Here is a 20,867-nt window from a genome sequence, read left to right as displayed (position 1 = left end):
CTGAAAGTAGTTATCAGATTTTCTGTATTTACTAACCTCAAGAGGTGAAAATGCAACGTTTGCTCAATGTCGAGTCACAATTTCAAAATTGACATATCTTACTCTATGAAATCTGCTTACCTGAGCAGTGAGGTAGGAAACCACTCCAGCGCCCATTCATTTGGCAAATACGGGTGGCGTTCCCAATAACGATTCGTTTGCCAAGGCAGCTATACTGGACGGCAGAACCAACAGTGTACCTTCTTCCTGAAACCTGGGCATTGGGCGGAACGCCAGGGGAACCGCAAGAGATTACTAGAGACCATAGAAGATGAGAATATCTGTGTTTAGTCAGAGAAGTGGAGACTACAAGCTTTGCTAGAGAAACAATTCCTCTCAATTCCTTTACTACATGAAAACATCTAGAATTTAATTTAGTTAAAAAACGTTACTTACAGTGGCAGCTGGGGAGATCACGATCCCAAGTGCCATCTCCCTGGCAGGAAAGAACATGTGTTCCCATTAAGTAGTAACCATGGCTGCACTCATAGGACACAGATGTACCAAAGCTGAATCGATCTGGACCTCTCTGTAGAACCCGTCTGAGGCCATTCTCAACATGCCCAGGATCTGTACAATTTAGGACTGTCCGGAAGAAAATTCACAGGAAAAATAAATTAAAAGCTGATTATCAATGGATTAAATATTCAAGAAATGTTGGAGGATAAGTGGAAGGAGAACTACTTCATATTGGGTATCTACTTCGGCCCCACTTTGTTACATAATTTTAGGAGATTTCAAAAATATTTTAATAAGGGGACCAAGGGTAATACTAACTAAACATAAAATACACACTTGTTATTATGTTCGTATAGTACCTTTTGGAAGGTTAAGGGGTTTAAAGTAAAGGTTTTCTTTGAATTGAACCCTACTTACTTCTGCATGTTGGCAGGGCATGACTCCACTGCCCATTGGCATGGCATTGAGCTTGAGTTACACCTTCTAAGACATATCCAGGGTTGCATCCAAACTTCACTATATCATTCAGGTTAAACTGGGATCCCTGAGTAATTCCATTTCCAGGATTTCCAGGATGTCCACATGTGATTGCTGTAGTGAGCAGAAGCGAAAAGCAAATGAAAATCTCAAATGACTACATGACCTCTCATCCGTTCACTTTATGTTGTTATCATTATTATCATTAGGAGACAACATTTTTGTATCTGCTTACACTCAAAATTAAAATAAAACCTGACCCATATTCCTAGATAGAGCAACAGAAAAGTGTAATAGTCTTATAAGCAGCCTCAATTCTCCTGCTTCAAATTTTTGTTCGATTCCTCAGGCTGCAGAGGGGTGCCTAACAGTCACAGGTATTAAAGGCACTTCTAAATAATTTCCTAACCCCAGATCAGCTTTAGGCCTCATGCACACGACTGTTGTTTGGTTCCGCATCCGAGCCGGATGCGGACCCATTCATTTCAATGGGGCCGCAAAAGATGCGGACAGCACTCCGTGTGCTGTCCGCATCTGTGGCTCCGTTCCACTGCCCCGCTAAATAAATATAACATGTCCTATTCTTGTCCACGCTTTGCGGACAAGAAAATGCATTTATATTGCCGGCGCCCATTCCGTTCCGCAAATTGCGGAAGGCAACACAGGCGCCTTCCGTTTTTTGAGGATCCGCGGTTTGCTGACCGCAAAAAACGTCACATTCGTGTGCATGAGGCCTTAGTTGTGTATTTTCTGCCTCTGCTCAGTAGAAGCAGACATTGCTCCAGGTGACAATGCTCTTGTGCAGACCAAGCATTGTTTCTCATGAAGAAATAGAGCTTGATGAGAAAAATTCTAGCTGTGTCCCAAATCCTAATAACAGATTTTGGTTATGTGTTTTTTCTTTCTTATATTTTGGTAAAATGTTGTTAGGAAACGGTAATGTCCTATAATGCATCAAGCAGACAAGTGACATCTCTTTATATTTTGGAGATCCTTGATTCCAATTCACTCCCACATCCTGCTAATGTACTTACGGACACATATGGGGGACCTCTCTGACCATCGGTGGTCTTGCTGACATATTCTGACAGACTTTCCAATCAATCTAAAGCCTGCATTGCATTGGTATACCACACTGTCTCGATAATTATAGTTTTGTCCATTAATGAAGCCATTAACTATAGGTTCTGGGGTCCCGCAGTGACCAGCTGTGTTAAAGACACAAATATCAGCAATCAGTGCAAAACATTAATAAACCATTGACAAACCATTCTTAGAAAGCTAATGTAATATTAAGGCTGTTCATTCAAGTAATACACTCATAACACATGGAGCTGGGTACACCAGGGATGCTTTTAGTGTTAGCTGCAGTTAACGTTCTTGAACATGTTATCTTCCCTGCAAAGACTAAAACCAAGTGAAAACATATGAAAACCACAAAATAAATAAACCAGATATATTACAAAGATGAATATGACTACAGAAAGTAGAAAATGTTAGTCAAAGTTAGGAGTTAGTTTTAATGCATATACAGTATGTTTCATGTACCTACCCAAGCACTTGACTTCTTGTCCGCTCCACAACCCATTTGCCATGCATTCTCGCACACGGGACCCCACCAGGGTGTATCCACTATTACAGGCAAATATGGCAGTTGCCCCATACTGTGTCAACATACCAATTTTATTACCATTAGCAGGAGTTGGCAGGTCCCCACAGGAGATAACTGGAAAAGACAAGTAAGGTAAGATTTTCAGTATGAAAACTAAAACTAACTAACTAAAACAGATCCTTATTTCTTACACATAGTAACAGTTTGTAGGGCTGGAAAAAAAGACATACACCCATTCAGTTTAGCTTATTGTCCTACCAACTTCATTCAGAAGAAGGCAAAAAAAAAAAACTCATGAGGTACAGTTGAACTGTAGAACCATTTTATGAAATAATTTCAGGTAAAGAAATTCCTCCTGGATAACAAATCTGACAACCAGAATCATTCCATGGATAGTGATGGCCTTGCAGTTCGCCGGGCGGTCAGTTCGCGGCAAACGTTGAGCGTTCGTGATCCGACGAACATGCGAACATATGGCGATATCCGTGTGCGCCATATTCTTTTGCAATGCGCCTAACTTTGACCCATAACACATCCATCAGGTGGGACAGGACAGCCAATTAAGACATTTCAGCACATGGACACACCCCCAACCCTATAACAGAACCCGATCTGGCAGCCATTTTACATTTTGTGTTTTGCCAGTGTAGGGAGAGGTTGCTTTGTGGAGCAGGGACAGGCTGTTAGGAACTTAGGGACACCAAACGCCAGCTAATAGGGCCACAACAGTCTTTTTAAGGATGGTAACGTTGTGCTATCTATAGGTGTGATACACAGAGGGGAGTGATATACTTATAATATACTTTCTAACATAGAAAGTATATTATAGTCCATTTGTATGCTTCCACAAAATAGTGATTGAGGTTTTCCATATACCTGCGTCCACAAAATTACTTCTTGAGGGTGATATACCTGCTTCAACTAACTGATTGAGGCCTGCCATATATCAGCTTCCACAAAATAGTGATAGAGGTTTTTCATATACCTGCGTCCACAAAATTACTGCTTGAGGGTGATATACCAGCTTCAACTAACAACTAATTGAGGCCTTCCATATATCAGCTTCCACAAAATAGTGATAGATGTTTTCCATATACCTGCATCCACAAAATACAGATTGCGGGTTTTGATATTCCTGCTTCAACTAACAACTGATTGAGGCCTGCCATATATCAGCTTCCACAAAATATTGATATAGGTTTTCCATATACCTGTGTCCACAAAATTACTGCTTGAGGGTGATATACCAGCTTCAACTAACAACTGATTGAGGCCTGCCATATATCAGCTTCCACAAAATAGTGATAGAGGTTTTCCATATACCTGCGTCCACAAAATTACTGATTGAGGGGGATATACCAGCTTCAACTAACAATTAATTGAGGCCTGCCATATATCAGCCTCCACAAAATAGTGATAGAGGTTTTCCATATACCTGCGTCCACAAAATTACTGCTTGAGGGTGATATACCAGCTTCAACTAACAACTGATTGAGGCCTGCCATATATCAGCTTCCACAAATACTGCTCTTATCTATGGACTTAGGCATAGGGTCATTTAGAAAATGACAGGCAGAGGAAGAGGCAGACCATTCCGCAGGGATGGTAGAGGTTGGGCAGGTGCACCAGGCCGGAGCCTAAGTGGGAAGTTGGAGAAGGCGCATTCGATAACTTGACTCAGTCAGCTTTTCGCTTCTGCACCCTCCTCATCCTCTGTATCTGCACCCTCCTTACTCTCTGCTGTGTGCACCCCCAAAGACGACACCACCATCACCACCATAGCCCCTCCACTCGAGACAGAGGAATTATTTTCCCATACATTCCCAGAACTTACCGATGCGCAGCCATTCTTGGCATCGGATCAGAAGGAGGAGGTAGCAATGGCCACCCACCAGCGGTCTGACGACAGTACCCACATCAGCCCTAGGAGGTTAGTCCCCGCTGTTGCTGCCCGCTCCGAGATTTCTAATGTCAGTGGTGGTGAAGGTGACGATGAGGACGTGTTGATGGACGTCACATGGGTGCCCACAAGAGAGGAAGAGGAGGGGAGTTCAGAAGAAGAGACGGAGCAGCAGATAGGGAGGAGAAGGAAGAGTAGCAGGCAGAACTCGCAGTGCACAGGAGGCAAAAAGCATACTACAATTGTATCTGGAGTGAGCCATCCACCATACACGGTCACATCTTGAGCTCCCAAGACACCGGAACATGGCTCCGCAGTATAGGCTTTTTTTAATGTGTCAGCTACTGACAATAGTGTAACCATCTGCAGCCTGTGCTGTCAATGCATAAGTCACGGTAAGCCCAACACTCACCTAGGGACGACCGCCTTAAGAAGGCACCTGGCCTCACATCACTGAGCCCAGTGGGAGCAATGCTGTCAGAACCCACAAAGCCACACTCCCGGCGCTCCACATCCTGCCTCTTCTCCTTCTCCTCCCATTTGTCCTCCACTTTACCTTCCATCGTGCCGTCGTTGCATTGATCTGGCACAAGGCAGGCTTCTGTGGCCCAAATGTTTGAGAGTAAAAAAAAATTATGACGCCGGATAATCTTCTTGCCCAACGGCTGACCGCTGGCTTGTCGGAACTGCTAGCCCGCCAACTACTGCCATATAAATTGGTGGACTCAGAGGCCTCTAGAAAATGTGTGGCCATTGGCACAGCGCAAAGGAAGGTTCCCGGAAGGATTTATTTTTCCCAGAAGGGCATCCCTGAACTATATGGCCACGTTCAGCGGCAAGTTAATATATCTCTGGCACACAGTGTCTGTGCCAAGATACATCTGACCACAGACACGTGGTATAGCAAACACTGGCAGGAAGGTATATAACTTTTAATGCCCAATGGGTGAACCTTCTGATGGCCATCAAGCATGTAACCCGTGGCACCCATGTGGATTTGGTGTTACCACCACAGATTGGATGCAGGCAGGCCTCTTCTTCTCCTCCTCCTACTCCATCCTCCGTCTCCTCCTTGGCTGACTCCTCCTTTTCCACTGCTACCGCCTCTTCCGCTGCACCCCACAATCTCCCCAGAACCTATTCGACGTGCCAGGTGAGACGTGCCATGCTGTGCTGTGGATGTTGTGCCTGGAAGCAAAGAGCCGCACCAGTTCTGCACTGCTATCAGCTCTGCGGTTAAAGGCAGATCAGTGGCTAGCCTCGCTCAATTTGACAGTTTGCAAAGTGGTGTGCGACAACGGTGCCAATTTGCTGAGCGCGCTGAAACAGGGCAAAATGACACACGTGCCGTGCATGGCACACGTCCTGCACTTAGTCATGCAGCGATTAGTTGCCAAATACCCCGGGGTCCATGACGTCTTGCAGCAGGCCAGGAAAATCTCTGGGCATTTTAGAAGATCTTACACAGCCATGGCTCACCTTGCTGATGTTCAGCGGTGACACCACTTGCCTGTCAGATGTCTGATTGGTGACTGCCCGATGCGCTAGAACTCCACCTTGTATATGCTTGATAGGCTGCTCCAGCAGAAACGTGCCAAATTTTTTCACCACGCCAGTGGCTGCTTATGCGTGATGCATGCAGACTTCTGCGGCCATTTGATGAGATCACCAAACTGGTCAGTCGCAACCAGGGCGCCATCAGTGACATCGTACCTTACGCCTTCTTCCTGGAGAGTGCATTGTGTTGTGTCATTGATCAAGCTGTCGAGGAGCAGGAGCTGGAAGATGAGGAAGTCGCAATGCTGAATGAATTCGCATGGGGGGCTACTCCATCTGAGACTAGTCAGCAGGAGTCTGACGAGGAGTCAGAGGAGGATGGTGGCTAGGGGGAGGAGGAGGAGCAATAAGAGCAGGCTTTAAACTTTTCGGGGATCCCTGGTGTTGTCCGTGGCTGGGGGGAGGAGACAGAGGATGACATTCTCATGGGCGATGAGAAGGAGCCAGGGCGCTCCACTGCTTCTAATTTAGTGCAAATGGGGGCCTTAATGCTCCAGTGTTTGAAGAGGGACCCCCATATAAAAAGCATAAAGGTCAAGGACCTGTACTGGGTGAAAACGTACTTAGACACAAAATGGCGTACATGTTACCAGCATCACAGAGGTCTGTTAGATTGCAGCATTTCAAGGCCTTGCTGCAAGAGATGCTGAATTCTGCTGTTGCCTGCAGTGGCAGAGGAATTTCCACCCACAGCGAAACCAATCCTACCGCACCTGCAAAAAGAGGGCGGTTTGAGGATGTGTTGGTCACTTCGGATATGAGATCATTCTTGCAGCCAACCCATCGACAGCCTCTCTCCATATCTAGCCTCAGGGAACGCCTAGACCGACACATCGGGTTAACGGCCGATGTGGACGCTCTGAGAAGCGAGGAACCCCTTGACTACTGGGTGTGCAAGCTTGACCTGTGGCCAGAGCTGGCACAATTTGCCAAGGAACTCTTGGCTTGCCCCTTGTTGAGAGTCCTGTCTGAAAGGATGTTCATAGCAGCAGGGGGGATCGTGACCGATAAGCGCACTAGCCTAGCTCACTACAGTGTGAACTACCTCACATTTTTTTAAATGAATGAGGCATGGATCTAAGAGGAATTCAACACCTGTGATGACCACGTGTAATAGAATTTTCTCATGCCAGCCCACACATATCCCCACAACCCAGAACAAGGAATGGTCCTTGCCTTATGTATATACAGCAGCATAAAGGCCTTTCATGTCAGATGAATGCCAAATTTTTGGGGCCTGTAATGGCCGACAGTTACATATTTATCTTTTGGCCGCCTAATGTACCTCCAGCCACAGAATCCAAAGTTCTTTGCTGTCAGGTGAATGCCTATTGGCTTATTACTGGCCACATAATCACATCCTTGTCTCATTATGGTGGCATATGAACCGCATTCACCAAAATGACCTTCTAATGTCACAGGGTCATGTGACTGTGCCCCCCACCCTGTACTGTGCCCTCTTATACCCTGCATTGTGCCCTCTTACCACACCCTGTGCAGTGCCCCTAGTCATCCCCTGTACTGTGCCCTCTTATACCCCTTTATCCAGTCACGGTATGGCGGTGTTATCCGGTAACTGTACAGAGGTGTTATCCGGTCAATGTATGGCAGTGGTATCCAATAACTGGATGGCCATAACTGTATCCCTTTCCCTGCCCACGCCATCCTTTTTTAGACCTGGCATGAGCGGGAAAAATATGCAGATTGCAGTGCTAAGGACCTTTCTGTGTCAGAAATACGCCTAACATAGATGTATTTCTATATAATAAATGACCACCTAATTGTATTATTATTCGGGGGTAGGGCTAATATCTCTATATTATATAGATTCTAGTGTATTTTACTGTGCCCTGTATTTCCCAGTAGAAAATGATACTTGGGAAAAACAGTCCTCATCCCTGACCACCAGGACCAGTTAGCGCTCTGTCAGTACATGGCGATCTCCCTTCTCCACCACGCTGCTCCGATGTGTACTGGTGCTTATTCTGAAAACTAGAGCTGGGTTCACATACTATTTTTGCCATCTATTTAATGCATACCAAAAATGTAGCGTTAACAGATGCCTTAGACTAATGCCGTACAGGGGAGTCAGTTCACCATACAGTTCTATGGTAGAAAAAAAAATTTACGTTAACGTATGCATTTTTTAAATAGACTCTGCAGGATACAAAAACGTGGAGTGCTGCACATTTGCATACATCAAACCGGTAGGAAATAAAACATTTCTAGGCTCCAGCAGGGCACATTTTTGAGAGTTTCCCTTTAAGACACATAAAAATGGCCCTTGATTAAAATACATATTTTTTGCCAATGATCCCCCTCTGGTATATCACTGTCCATGTTGTGGGACTATTTGTGTACTTCTAGTAATGTTTGCTGGCTGCAAATATGACCTGAAGGTTTTTCAGGTTCGCCTGCTATTAAAGTGAATAGGGTCCGCTGCGAACGTGCGGTTCGCGAACATTTGATCGCTAATCATCCCGGCCGATGACCCTCCTCCAGAATTATAGTAACTGTGAATTTTAATATTATTAGGGTATGTTCACACAACGGATTTTGATTTTCTGCAAGTTTTTTTGGCATTCCAATTTTCAACAAGAGAATTAGATTCTGCTCCAAGATAGAGCATGTTGCTTCTTTTTTCCATACAGTTTTTTTAAAGCATGGAAAAAAGCAAGTTCTGCCTTCCATTCAAATTAATACAAGGCTTTTTAGAGGAGTTTTTTTTGCGTGGAAAACACATGAAAAATAGCATCAAAAATGTTGTGTGAATGAGCCTTACACTACAGAAATACACCCAGGCCCCTCATGAACTCTTTTACTGAATTCACCATCACCACCTCCTTAGGCAGAGAGTTCCATAGAATTACTGCTCTTAACGTAAAGAATCCCCTTCTACATTGGTGTAGAAACCTTCTTTCCTCTAGACGTGCAGGATGTATCCTTGTTATAGATAATCCTGTTATGCATAGATTACTGTACAATCTATACAAAAAATATATTTTCTCCTTCTTCACTCCAATATTGACAAGTCAGGCTTAAGGTCCCTTTACGATAAGCCAGCTACTATGAAACCATGCATTTGTATGGGGACAAGCAAGAGCAGTAGAAATTGCTGGTGCACCATTCCGAAGATTGATATGTCTAAATGCAACTGTCACCATCTCTGAGGAGCAGGCAATTATTGGGAATGATTTGTTGGTTCCCAATAATTGTCTGTTCAGTCGGTCTGTGTAAATTGGCCTTTACACTAAAAACTGCAATTCTGAATCAACCCTCAGATCTGAACATAGACAATTTTAAATCTAAATTACCTTAATATAAAGTGGCCTATACATGGCACACTGAAGTATGAAATATATTTTACTGCATATTTGTAGGAAGTATTATTTTTTGAATGTCGGACCTTGAAACTAGATTTCATGCTCCGACTTACACCATGTTGCTGCGTTTCTAGGGGTTCTAGTCAAATAATGAATCTTGTTAATATGCCAGCCACATTCTCTATCCTTACAACAAAGCAAATCGCTGCCTTCTATTAAATGTATCAATCTGTACTATGACATATGGGTCAGACAGTAATAGAATAGCTTAGTGTTATCCATTGATATGGTAACTAAGTATCACTCTAGAATATGAAAGCTCAGCATCAGGCAGTAATGTGACAGCTTTGCTACTATTCATGTTCTGAATAGCATAAAATGACCCAGTAATAGAAAGGCATATCCTGCACTCTCAATGGCAAAATGTCCTAGTGCATCATATTATGGTAGTGGATTTCACTATATCTTACTGTTGCAGGTTGGCACGTTCTCCCCCACACTCCAAGATCCATTAGCTTGACAGCGAATAATGCGAGGTCCCATGTAGTAGTAGCCAGGGTCACAGATTAACATGAGCTCAGCACCATACAGATACTGAGTTTTAAGGATAAGACGCCAGCGACCGTGTTCTGTGTTTAAACTGTTGATTTCTGGACATGTGACGGCTGAGAAAGGGAAGGTGAAGATGTAATATAAAGCAAAGTATTCTCCACTTTACCAACATGAAAATGAACTGGCATACTCACGTATACATTGTGGAGGATTGTTGCCATTGCTCCAGTGCCCAGAAGATAGACACTCTGCAACTGCATCTTCTCGATTCAAAAGATGGTGCCCCTCACTGCATTCATACAGAGCCTTGGTGCCTACAGTGTACTCCTTTCCAAATACTGCCCCATTCTTCGAAGCAGCTGGGACTCCGCAAAACATTGCTGAAGAGAAAAGATAAATGATCGCAGTTCTTGTCAATATTTCGACAATTTTTAATATACCCTATTAGAGAATTCTGCGTTAATAGAGTGGGCTCCCATGTTAAAGATTCTCATTTATTAGCAGGAAAAGAGGTGACAGATATCCATTGTTTTAAATGGGCACAGTGTAATAATTAAAGGGGTGTTCCCTGAGCTGGGATTCCATTTTTTAACAACAGTTTTCCTACTCAACGGGGAAACACAGATGTGTGGCATAATGATAAATATTTACAAAGACTACACACACAATACATACACTATACACACATACTGTACATATACCATATATACATACACACATACAAACGATACATACATTACACACACATAGATACACCAAATATACACCACACAACTGCATACATAAATACACCAAATATACAATACAGTACACACAAATAAGTAACTACACCAAATATGCACCACATACACATCATACATATGTTACACACACATTAACCCCCTAATAGTCACGTTAAAATTGGAAAAAAAACCTCCTAAAAAGGTCACTTTTTTTATTGTAAATTTTTAATGTGTGTATGTAGTATATTTTGTTGGGGACACTATTGCATTTTTAACCCCTTAGTGACATAAATAATTTTAGCCTTAAGGACCAATAATATTTTCCCCTTTGTTTTCTAGCAGTCATAACTTTTATTTAAATTTTTTATTTTCTTTTTTCATTTTGCAGGATTAGTTGTAGGGTTTTTAGGAAACATTTGGCATATATTGTGTATATTATTTCATTATTTTATTTTTAGTGGAAAAGATTAAAAAAAAATGCAATTTTACATTATTTTGTGGAATTTGTTTACGGTGTTTACTGTATGGTAAAAATAACAATTTCATTACGTGGGTCACTACAATCATGATAATGGCACATTTCTATATATTTTTCCCTTTCTTCCTCCAGGCTGTCAGCTCTGCAACTGCTCCCTCCTTCCCCTCCAGACCAACAGAGGGGGAAGGGAGCTGCTTTAGCTACTCCTATCTAGAGGTGTCGCAAACATAAAATTTTCCGTTCGCCGAACCGCCATAGACTTCAATAGGCAGGCGAATTTTCTAGCCACAGTAGTGATGGAAAAGTTGTTTCAAGGGGACTAACACCTGGACTGTGGCATGCCGGAGGGGGATCCATGGCAAAACTCCCATGGAAAATTACGTAGTTGACGCAGAGTTGGGTTTTAATCCATAAAGGGCATAAATCACCTAACAATCCTAATTTTTTTTGAACAACGTGGTTTAAAACATCCAGTGTGTGTATACGATCAGGTATGATGTTGTATTGATCAGGTAGTGTAAGGGTTACGCCCGCTTCACAGACATTGACAGACCAAACTCCCCTTTTAATGCACCGCAAACAACCGCAAACAACCGCAAACAGTCCATTTGCCCAACCGCAAACTCCCCATTTGCACAAGGTTGGATACCAAGCTAGCCATGTCCCGTCGATGTCATTGAAGGTTTCTTCCTCCACCCAGCCACGTACAACACCAAGGGTCCCCGAAAGGTGAATTGAATTGATTTTTCGAACGGGGAGATGGTTAAAAAAACTCTGGCTCCCTCCCCTTTGTTTGAATCCACGGTCACTGCGTCTGTGCCGTGCAATTTACTGTCCCACCCGATATGAGTGCTATTTTCTGTAGTACTATTCTCATCAGTTTAATCCCTGTTACGTCCCCAATCTGGGGTCCATTTATTAAATAGATTTTTCGAACGGGGAGATGGTTAAAAAAATGCTGGCTCCCTCCCCTTTGTTTGAATCCACGCCACGGTCACTGTGTCTGCGCCGTGCAATTTACTGTCACACCCGATATGAGTGCTATTTTCTTTAGTACTATTCTCATCAGTTTAAATAGAATTTTTTTTTTTATCTGCGAGGTATTTGTGAGTAAGTGACACCCTGTAACGGTATAAGTGGAGGCCTAGCCACTAGCCAGTGGCCACAATACAGTCTGTGTGGGCCTGACACACAAGGGCTTGCAAATGTGATTATATCACAGAAAAATATTAAATAGAATTTTTTTTATCTGAAAGGTATTTGAGTGAGTGACACCCTGTAACGGTATGAGTGGAGGCCTAGCCAGTGGCCACAATACAGTCTGTGTGGGCCTGACACACACTGGCTTGCAACTGTGATTATATCACAGAAAAATATTAAATAGAATATTTTTTTATCTGAAAGGTATTTGAGTGAGTGACACCCTGTAACGGTATGAGTGGAGGCCTAGCCAGTGGCCACAGTACAGTCTGTGTGGGCCTGACACACACTGGCTTGCAACTGTGATTATATCACAGAAAAATATTAAATAGAATTTTTATCTGCGAGGTATTTTCTGTCACACCCTGTATGAATAGTGTGCACACAGTACTGTCTGTGACTGAGCCTGCAGCCTCTCACACACGGGCAGGCAACTGCAATATATATATATATATATATATAAATAAAATAAAAAGCTGACTGATGTACCAGCCCTGAAAAGGGCTTTTTGGGGTGCTGTCAGGACGCTGTCCTTACGCTGTCAGACATGAGTCTGCCCTAGCTAACGCTTTCCCTATTGAATCAGCAGCAGCACTGTCCCTCCTCTCACTGAGAATGCAGATTCCGAATGAATCTAAAATGGATGCTGTCCAGGAGGTGGGAGGGTCTGGGAGGGAGGGTCTGCTGCTGATTGGCTGGAATGTGTCTGCTGACTGTGAGGTACAGGGTCAAAGTTTACTCAATGATGATGTATAGGGGGCGGACCGAACATCGCATAGGCCGCGAACGCAAACAAGCGATGTTCGCCGGGAACTATTCGCCGGCGAACTATTCGGGCCATCTCTACTCCTATCTCTGGTTGGTACCAGCTAGAGCTATTGTATTGTTTGACAGCTGGCATTACAAGCTTTCAAACAATATCAGAATGAGAGCAATATCTTCAGTACATAGGAAGATTTCACTTTTAGAAATCGGGATGCAGTGAATGCTGCTAAACTGAAAGTAAAAGCAGGTTTTGCCTGCGATTAGTGCTGACTCGATTTCTAACAGGGATTTCTCCTGTTTGGCTGTTTAGACTTTAGCTGTCATTTTGGTCTTATATGAATAGCTGCTACTATTCAGGAGACATCAGCAGATAAAGCAGCTTCCTCACGCCTCCACTTCTGCCCGAGCTCAGCTCGGGCCGAACGGTTAGATGGTTAATACACCATATATACACTACCCACACATACATAAATACACCATATATACACTACACACACAGAAATATACTTTACTGTGTATATACTCTACACACATACAGAACTACACCATATAAATACTACACAAATATGAATACACCATATTTACTGACGAGCTAAAGGGTAACAATGCTTTGACCTTTAAAATTTTAGGCTCCATATCTCACCATCCACTACAGCCTCAAACATAAAACTACCATCATTTTATAGACAGTCATCCTAGCTATCTCATACATAAATTGGAATTGCAACTAATAAGCATATGATTAGTTATGAAGATGATGCTGGCTGCGCGATCAAGTGAATTAGGTTACTGTTTTGATCCTAAAATTCTAAATTTTCATTTTTATTATTTTTTAAATCCACCTTTGTCTTTCAACACTGCATGAATCCTTCTTGGCATGCTCTCGATCAGATTCAAGCATGTCTCTACCGGAATATGCTCCCAAGTCTCTTCTACATGTTCCCAATGTTGGGGCATACTGGTCAACTCAGTTGGGCACGAATACAGCTTTTTCAACTCTACTCACAAGTGTTCAAGTTGGTTGAGGTTTGGGGACTGTGGGGGCCAATTTAGAACCTCTACTTCATTGTCATTGAACCATTTCTTCGCCAATCCTGACATATGCTTTGGGTCGATGTTATTGCCCCAGTAGTTATTATGCCCCTATAGTGCCCACTGTAGTTATAATGAATCCTATAGTGTCCTTAGTAGTTATAGTGGCCCAATGTTTATAGTCCCCTCATACTACCACCAGTACTTATAATGACCCCTATAATGGCCCAGTAATAATAATTCGGCCATAGTGCCCCACTAATAATGACCCCTATAGTGGCCAGTGCTTAAGTTCCCCCCATACTTCTCACGGTACCTTTAATAACACCTATAATGGCCCAGTACTTCTAATCCCACCCTCATAGTGCCCCCAGTACTTATAATTAGACATGAGTGAAGTTTAGAAAAATTTGATTCGGCAACTTCGCCGAAATTAGCAAAGAAATTTGATTTGTTATGAGTTATTTAGCCCAAAAAAGCTATACAGTAAATCAGGTATACCCTGACTGGTCTGCCTTAGGGTACGGCCACACAAACTGTGGTGGGTTCCGGCCGTGCTGTGGTGAAGAACCGGATGGCCAATTAGCCCGCAACCCTTTCATTTAATAATGAAGAATGCACTGTATAGTCCTTCTTTATTGTATATGGCCATGCAGCACCTTTAAACTGGGGCTGTTGCTGGCATGGGGTTTGGCTAGTTATTTGACAGCAAATACTGAATATTAATTAGCTCTGGCATATCCACTTCTCCAACCCCAGTGCTCTTCTGCCCTACAGGTGGGAGCCCTTCTTCTGCCACCTGCTTTTCCTCCTTTTCCACATCATCGGAAAAATTAGATTTGTTTCGAATCAAAGTTTTCCTAAACTTTGGTACAAATTCTGCTTAAAATGCTTTGCTGCGATCAACGCTACTTATAATGATCCTTATAGTAGTCAATTGCTTATAATCCTGCCATAGTGGCCCCAGTAATTATAATGACCCCTATAGTGGCCCAGTACTTTTAATCCCCCATAGTGCCTCCAGTACTGAAAATTATACCTTTAGTGGCCCATTATTTCAAGCGGTGAACTAGCAAAACCATTAACAGATTTATTTAACCAATCACTGGTAACAGGAGTTGTCCCAGAAGATTGGAAATTAGCAAATGTGCCCATTCACAAGAAAGATAGTAGGGAGGAATCAGGCAACTATAGGCCAGTAAGCCTGACATCAATAGTGGGGAAATTAATGGAAACCATACTTAAGGAGAGGATTGTGGAACATCTAAAATCCCATGGATTGAAAGATGAAAAACAGCATGGGTTTACTTCAGGGAGATCATGTCAAACTAATCTTATAGATTTTTTTAAATGGGTGACTTAAATAATAGATGGCGGAGGTGCAGTAGTCATCGCTTATCTAGACTTTAGTAAGGCTTTTGATACTGTCCCACATAGAAGACTTATCAATACATTTCAGTCTTTGTGTGTGGACTCCCATATTGTTGAATGGATTAGGCAGTGGCTGAGGGACAGACAACAGAGGGTTGTAATCAATGGAGTATATTCAGACCATGGTCTTGTTACCAGTGGGGTACCTCAGGGATCTGTTCTGGGACCCATATTGTTTAATATCTTTATCAGCGAAATTGCAGAAGGCCTCGATGGTAAGGTGTGTCTTTTTGCTGATGACACAAAGATTTGTAACAGGGTTGATGTTCCTGGAGGGATACACCAAATGGAAAAGGATTTAGGAAAACTAGAGTAATGGTCAAAAATCTGGCAACTAAAATTTAATGTTGATAAGTGCAAGATAATGCACCTGGGGCGTAAAATCTCAAGAGCAGAATATAAAATCAGTGATACAGTCCTAACCTCAGTATCTGAGGAAAGGTATTTAGGGGTCATTATTTCAGAAGACTTAAAGGTAGGCAGACAATGTAATAGAGCAGCGGGAAATGCTAGCAGAATGCTTGGGTGTATAGGGAGAGGCATTACCAGTAGAAAGAGGGAGGTGCTCATGCCGCTCTACAGCGCACTAGTGAGACCTCATTTGGAGTATTGTGCTCAGTACTGGGGAGCATATCTCCAGAAGGATATTGATACTTTGGAGAGAGTTCAGAGAAGAGCTACTTAACTAGTACATGGATTGCAGGATAAAACTTAACAGGAAAGATTAGCCACCTCCCGACCGCCTAACGCACGGATGCGTCCTGGAGGCGGTCGATTCATTCCTCCTGGACGCATCCGTGCGTCATCTCGCGAGACGCGAGATTTCCTGTGAACGCGCGCACACAGGCGCGCGCGTTCACAGGATTGGAAGGTAAGCGAGTGGATCTGAAGCCTGCCAGCGGCGATCGTTCGCTGCAGGCTGGAGATGCGATTTTTTTTAACCCCTAACAGGTATATTAGACGCTGTTTTGATAACAGCGTCTAATATACCTGCAACCTGGTCCTCTGGTGGTCCCTTTTGCTTGGATCGACCACCAGAGGACACAGGCAGCTCAGTAATAAGTAGCACCAAACACTACTACACTACACCCCCCCTGTCACTTATTTAACCCCTTATTAACCCCTGATCACCCCATATAGACTCCCTGATCACCCCCCTGTCATTGATCACCCCCCTGTCATTGATCACCCCCCTGTAAGGCTCCATTCAGACGTCCATATGTTTTTTACGGATCCACGGATACATGGATCGGATCCGCAAAACACATACGGACGTCTGAATGGAGCCTTACAGGGGGGTAATCAATGACAGGGGGGTGATCACCCCATATAGACTCCCTGATCACCCCCCTATCATTGATCACCCCCCTGTCATTGATCACCCCCCTGTAAGGCTCCATTCAGACGTCCGTATGTGTTTTGTGGATCCGATCCATGTATCCGTGGATCTGTAAAAAACATACGGACGTCTGAATGGAGCGTTACAGGGGGGTGATCAATGACAGGGGGGTGATCAACCCATATAGACTCCCTGATCACCCCCTGTCATTGATCACCCCCCTGTCATTGATTACCCCCCTGTAAGGCTCCATTCAGACGTCCGTATGTGTTTTTTACAGATCCACGGATACATGGATCGGATCCGCAAAACACATACGGACATCTGAATGTTGCCTTACAGGGGGGTGATCAATGACAGGGGGTGATCACCCCATATAGACTCCCTGATCACCCCCTGTCATTGATCACCCCCCTGTCATTGATCACCCCCCTGAAAGGCTCCATTCAGATGTCCGTATGTGTTTTGCGGATCCGTGGATCTGCAAAACACGGACACCGCGGATCCGCAAAACACATACAGACGTCTGAATGGAGCCTTACAGGGGGGTGATCAATGACAGGGGGGTTATAACCCCATATACACTCCCTGATCACCCCCCTGTCATTGATCATCCCCCTGTAAGGCTCCATTCAGACATTTTTTTGGCCCAAGTTAGCGGAATTTTTTATTTTTTATTTTTCTTACAAAGTCTCATATTCCACTAACTTGTGGCAAAAAATAAAATCTCACATGAATTCACCATACCCCTCACGGAATCCAAATGCGTAAAATTTTTTAGACATTTATATTCCAGACTTCTTCTTACGCTTTAGGGCCCCTAAAATGCCAGGGCAGTATAAATACCCCACATGTGACCCCATTTCGGAAAGTAGACACCCCAAGGTATTCGCTAAGGGGCATATTGAGTCCATGAAAGATTGAAATTTATGTCCCAAGTTAGCGGAAAGGGAGACTTTGTGAGAAAAAACAAAAAAAAATCAATTTCCGCTAACTTGTGGCAAAATTTTTTTTTTTCTATGAACTCGCCATGCCCCTCATTGAATACCTTGGGGTGTCTTCTTTCCAAAATGGGGTCACATGTGGGGTATTTATACTGCCCTGGCATTTTAGGGGCCCTAAAGCGTGAGAAGAAGTCTGGGATCCAAATGTCTAAAAATGCCCTCATAAAAGGAATTTGGGCCCCTTTGCGCATCTAGGCTGCAAAAAAGTGTCACACATCTGGTATCGCCGTACTCAGGAGAAGTTAGGCAATGTGTTTTGGGGTGTCATTTTACATATACCCATGCTGTGTGAGATAAATATTTTGGTCAAATGCCAACTTTGTATAAAAAAATGGGAAAAGTTGTCTTTTGCCGAGATATTTCTCTCACCCAGCATGGGTATATGTAAAAAGACTCCCCAAAACACATTGCCCTACTTCTTCTGAGTACGGCGATACCAGATGTGTGACACTTTTTTGCAGCCTAGGTGGGCAAAGGGGCTCACATTCTAAAGAGCACCTTTCGGATTTCACAGGCCATTTTTTACAGATTTTGATTTCAAACTACTTCTCACGCATTAGGGCCCCTAAAATGCCAGGGCAGTATAACTACCCCACAAGTGACCCTATTTTGGAAAGAAGACACCCCAAGGTATTCCGTGAGGGGCATGGCGAGTTCCTAGAATATTTTATTTTTTGTCACAAGTTAGCGGAAAATGATGATTTTTTTCTTTTTATTTTTTTTCTTACAAAGTCTCATATTCCACTAACTTGTGACAAAAAATAAAAACTTCCATGAACTCACTATGCCCATCACGAAATACCTTGGGGTGTCTTCTTTCCAAAATGGGGTCACTTATGGGGTAGTTATACTGCCCAGGCATTCTAGGGGCCCTAATGTGTGGTAAGTAGTTTGAAATCAAAATGTGTAAAAAATGGCCTGTGAAATCCGAAAGGTGCTCTTTGGAATGTGGGCGCCTTTGCGCACCTAGGCTGCAAAAAAGTGTCACACATCTGGTATCGCCGTACTCAGGAGAAGTTGGACAATGTGTTTTGGGGTGTCATTTTACATATACCCATGCTGGGTGAGATAAATATCTCGGCAAAAGACAACTTTTCCCATTTTTTTATACAAAGTTGGCATTTGACCGAGATATTTCTCTCACCCAGCATAGGTATATGTAAAATGACAAAACACATTGCCCAACTTGTCCTGAGTACGGCGATACCAGATGTGTGACACTTTTTTGCAGCCTAGGTGGGCAAAGGGGCCCACATTCCAAAGAGCACCTTTAGGATCTCACAGGTCATTTTTTACACATTTTGATTTCAAACTACTTACCACACATTAGGGCCCCTAGAATGCCAGGGCAGTATAACTACCCCACAAGTGACCCCATTTTGCAAAGAAGACACCCCAAGGTATTTCGTGATGGGCATAGTGAGTTCATGGAAGTTTTTATTTTTTGTCACAAGTTACTGGAATATGAGACTTTGTAAGGAAAAAATAAAAATAAAAAAATCATCATTTTCCGCTAACTTGTGACAAAAAATAAAAAGTTCTATGAACTCACTATGCCTATCAGCGAATACCTTAGGGTGTCTACTTTCCAAAATGGGGTCATTTGTGGGGTGTTTGTACTGTGTGGGCATTGTAGAACCTCAGGAAACATGACAGGTGCTCAGAAAGTCAGAGCTGCTTCAAAAAGCGGAAATTCACATTTTTGTACCACAGTTTGTAAACGCTATAACTTTTACCCAAACCATTTTTTTTTTACCCAAACATTTTTTTTTATCAAAGACATGAAGAACAATAAGTTTAGAGAAAAATTTATATATGGATGTCGTTTTTTTTGAAAAATTTTACAACTGAAAGTGAAAAATTTAATTTTTTTGCAAAAATTTCGGTAAATTTCGATTAATAACAAAAAAAGTAAAAATGTCAGCAGCAATGAAATACCACCAAATGAAAGCTCTAGGGGATATGATAGAAACTTTTAAATACATAAAGGGAATCAACAAGGTAAAAGAGGAGAGAATATTTAAAAGAAGAAAAACTGCTACAAGAGGACATGGTTTTAAATTAGTGGGGCAAAGGTTTAAAAGTAATATCAGGAAGTATTACTTTACTGAGAGAGTAGTGGATGCATGGAATAGCCTTCCTGCAGAAGTGGTAGCTGCAAATACAGTGAAGAAGTTTAAGCATGCATGGGATAGGCATACGGCCATCCTTCATATAAGATAGGGCCAGGGGCTATTCATAGTATTCACAATATTGGGCAGACTAGATGGGCCAAATGGTTCTTATCTGCCGACACATTCTATGTTTCTACTGTATGTCTCTATGCTGGTTCTCGGCAACCATTTACTTTTAGCTCATGATTGACACACCGCTGAAATCAGCATTTCTGTCACTAATTTATGCTGCCCTCAGTGAGGTCAGCATATAGTTGATGAACAGGTTCCCTTTAACTGGTATTGCATATGGTACCAGGACCAACATCACAATAAAATAGTTCTTGAAATCAGGGACAACCTACCCTAATAAGAGAAGCAATAACTCAACATTTCTCTAAATATATTTAATATTAATTTTATTTAGAACCTATTCAAGAAGTGACAAATATGGAACAAAAGAATAGCCAAGTGGAGAGACTTTTATATAGTTCTATGCATTTTACAGCCTTTAGCTTCAAAATTCAATTGAAATGCCTGCCTGATTTTCAGAAAATTAACTATGTAAGAAAAGGTGAATTAAGTGCACACAGAGCTCAAAGAGGCCAACACTCAATTATGGTTTCAAAGTTTGGCAGCTCCTCCAGGCCTAGCCTGGTAACAAGAAGCCAGGCATCTCATGGTGGCAGGTAATTTAGTGGCTGGACAGGAGAAGGGGGACACCTCATGCCTCCAGTTGAAATGATAATTATGACAGTGTCAGGCTGGCTGGAAGGGAAGCTGAGGGAGATCTCAGTCTAGACTGCAAAATGTGCAGAATTCCA

The 20,867-nt window shown here is 42.8% G+C and overlaps 1 protein-coding gene across 1 annotated transcript in view; it reads right to left on the bottom strand.

Annotated features, from left to right (window-relative positions):
* Nucleotides 1-20,867, bottom strand: part of CSMD2 (CUB and Sushi multiple domains 2) — a 1,002,961-nt gene that overhangs the window by 39,209 nt on the left and 942,885 nt on the right. The window contains exons 50-56 of the mRNA XM_040422265.1: nt 10,114-10,299; nt 9,838-10,032; nt 2,528-2,701; nt 2,010-2,183; nt 916-1,089; nt 436-624; nt 121-294 (exon numbers count right to left, since the gene is read on the bottom strand). Coding sequence (XP_040278199.1) covers nt 121-294; nt 436-624; nt 916-1,089; nt 2,010-2,183; nt 2,528-2,701; nt 9,838-10,032; nt 10,114-10,299 — 1,266 coding nt within the window. The remainder of the gene's footprint in view (nt 1-120; nt 295-435; nt 625-915; nt 1,090-2,009; nt 2,184-2,527; nt 2,702-9,837; nt 10,033-10,113; nt 10,300-20,867) is intronic.

This window comes from Bufo bufo, chromosome 3 (genome assembly GCF_905171765.1).
Source record: "Bufo bufo chromosome 3, aBufBuf1.1, whole genome shotgun sequence".
NCBI classification, from domain to species: domain Eukaryota; kingdom Metazoa; phylum Chordata; class Amphibia; order Anura; family Bufonidae; genus Bufo; species Bufo bufo.
The sequence above is the reverse complement of the archived record's forward strand: the minus strand, read 5'-3'. Positions and strand labels throughout refer to the sequence as shown.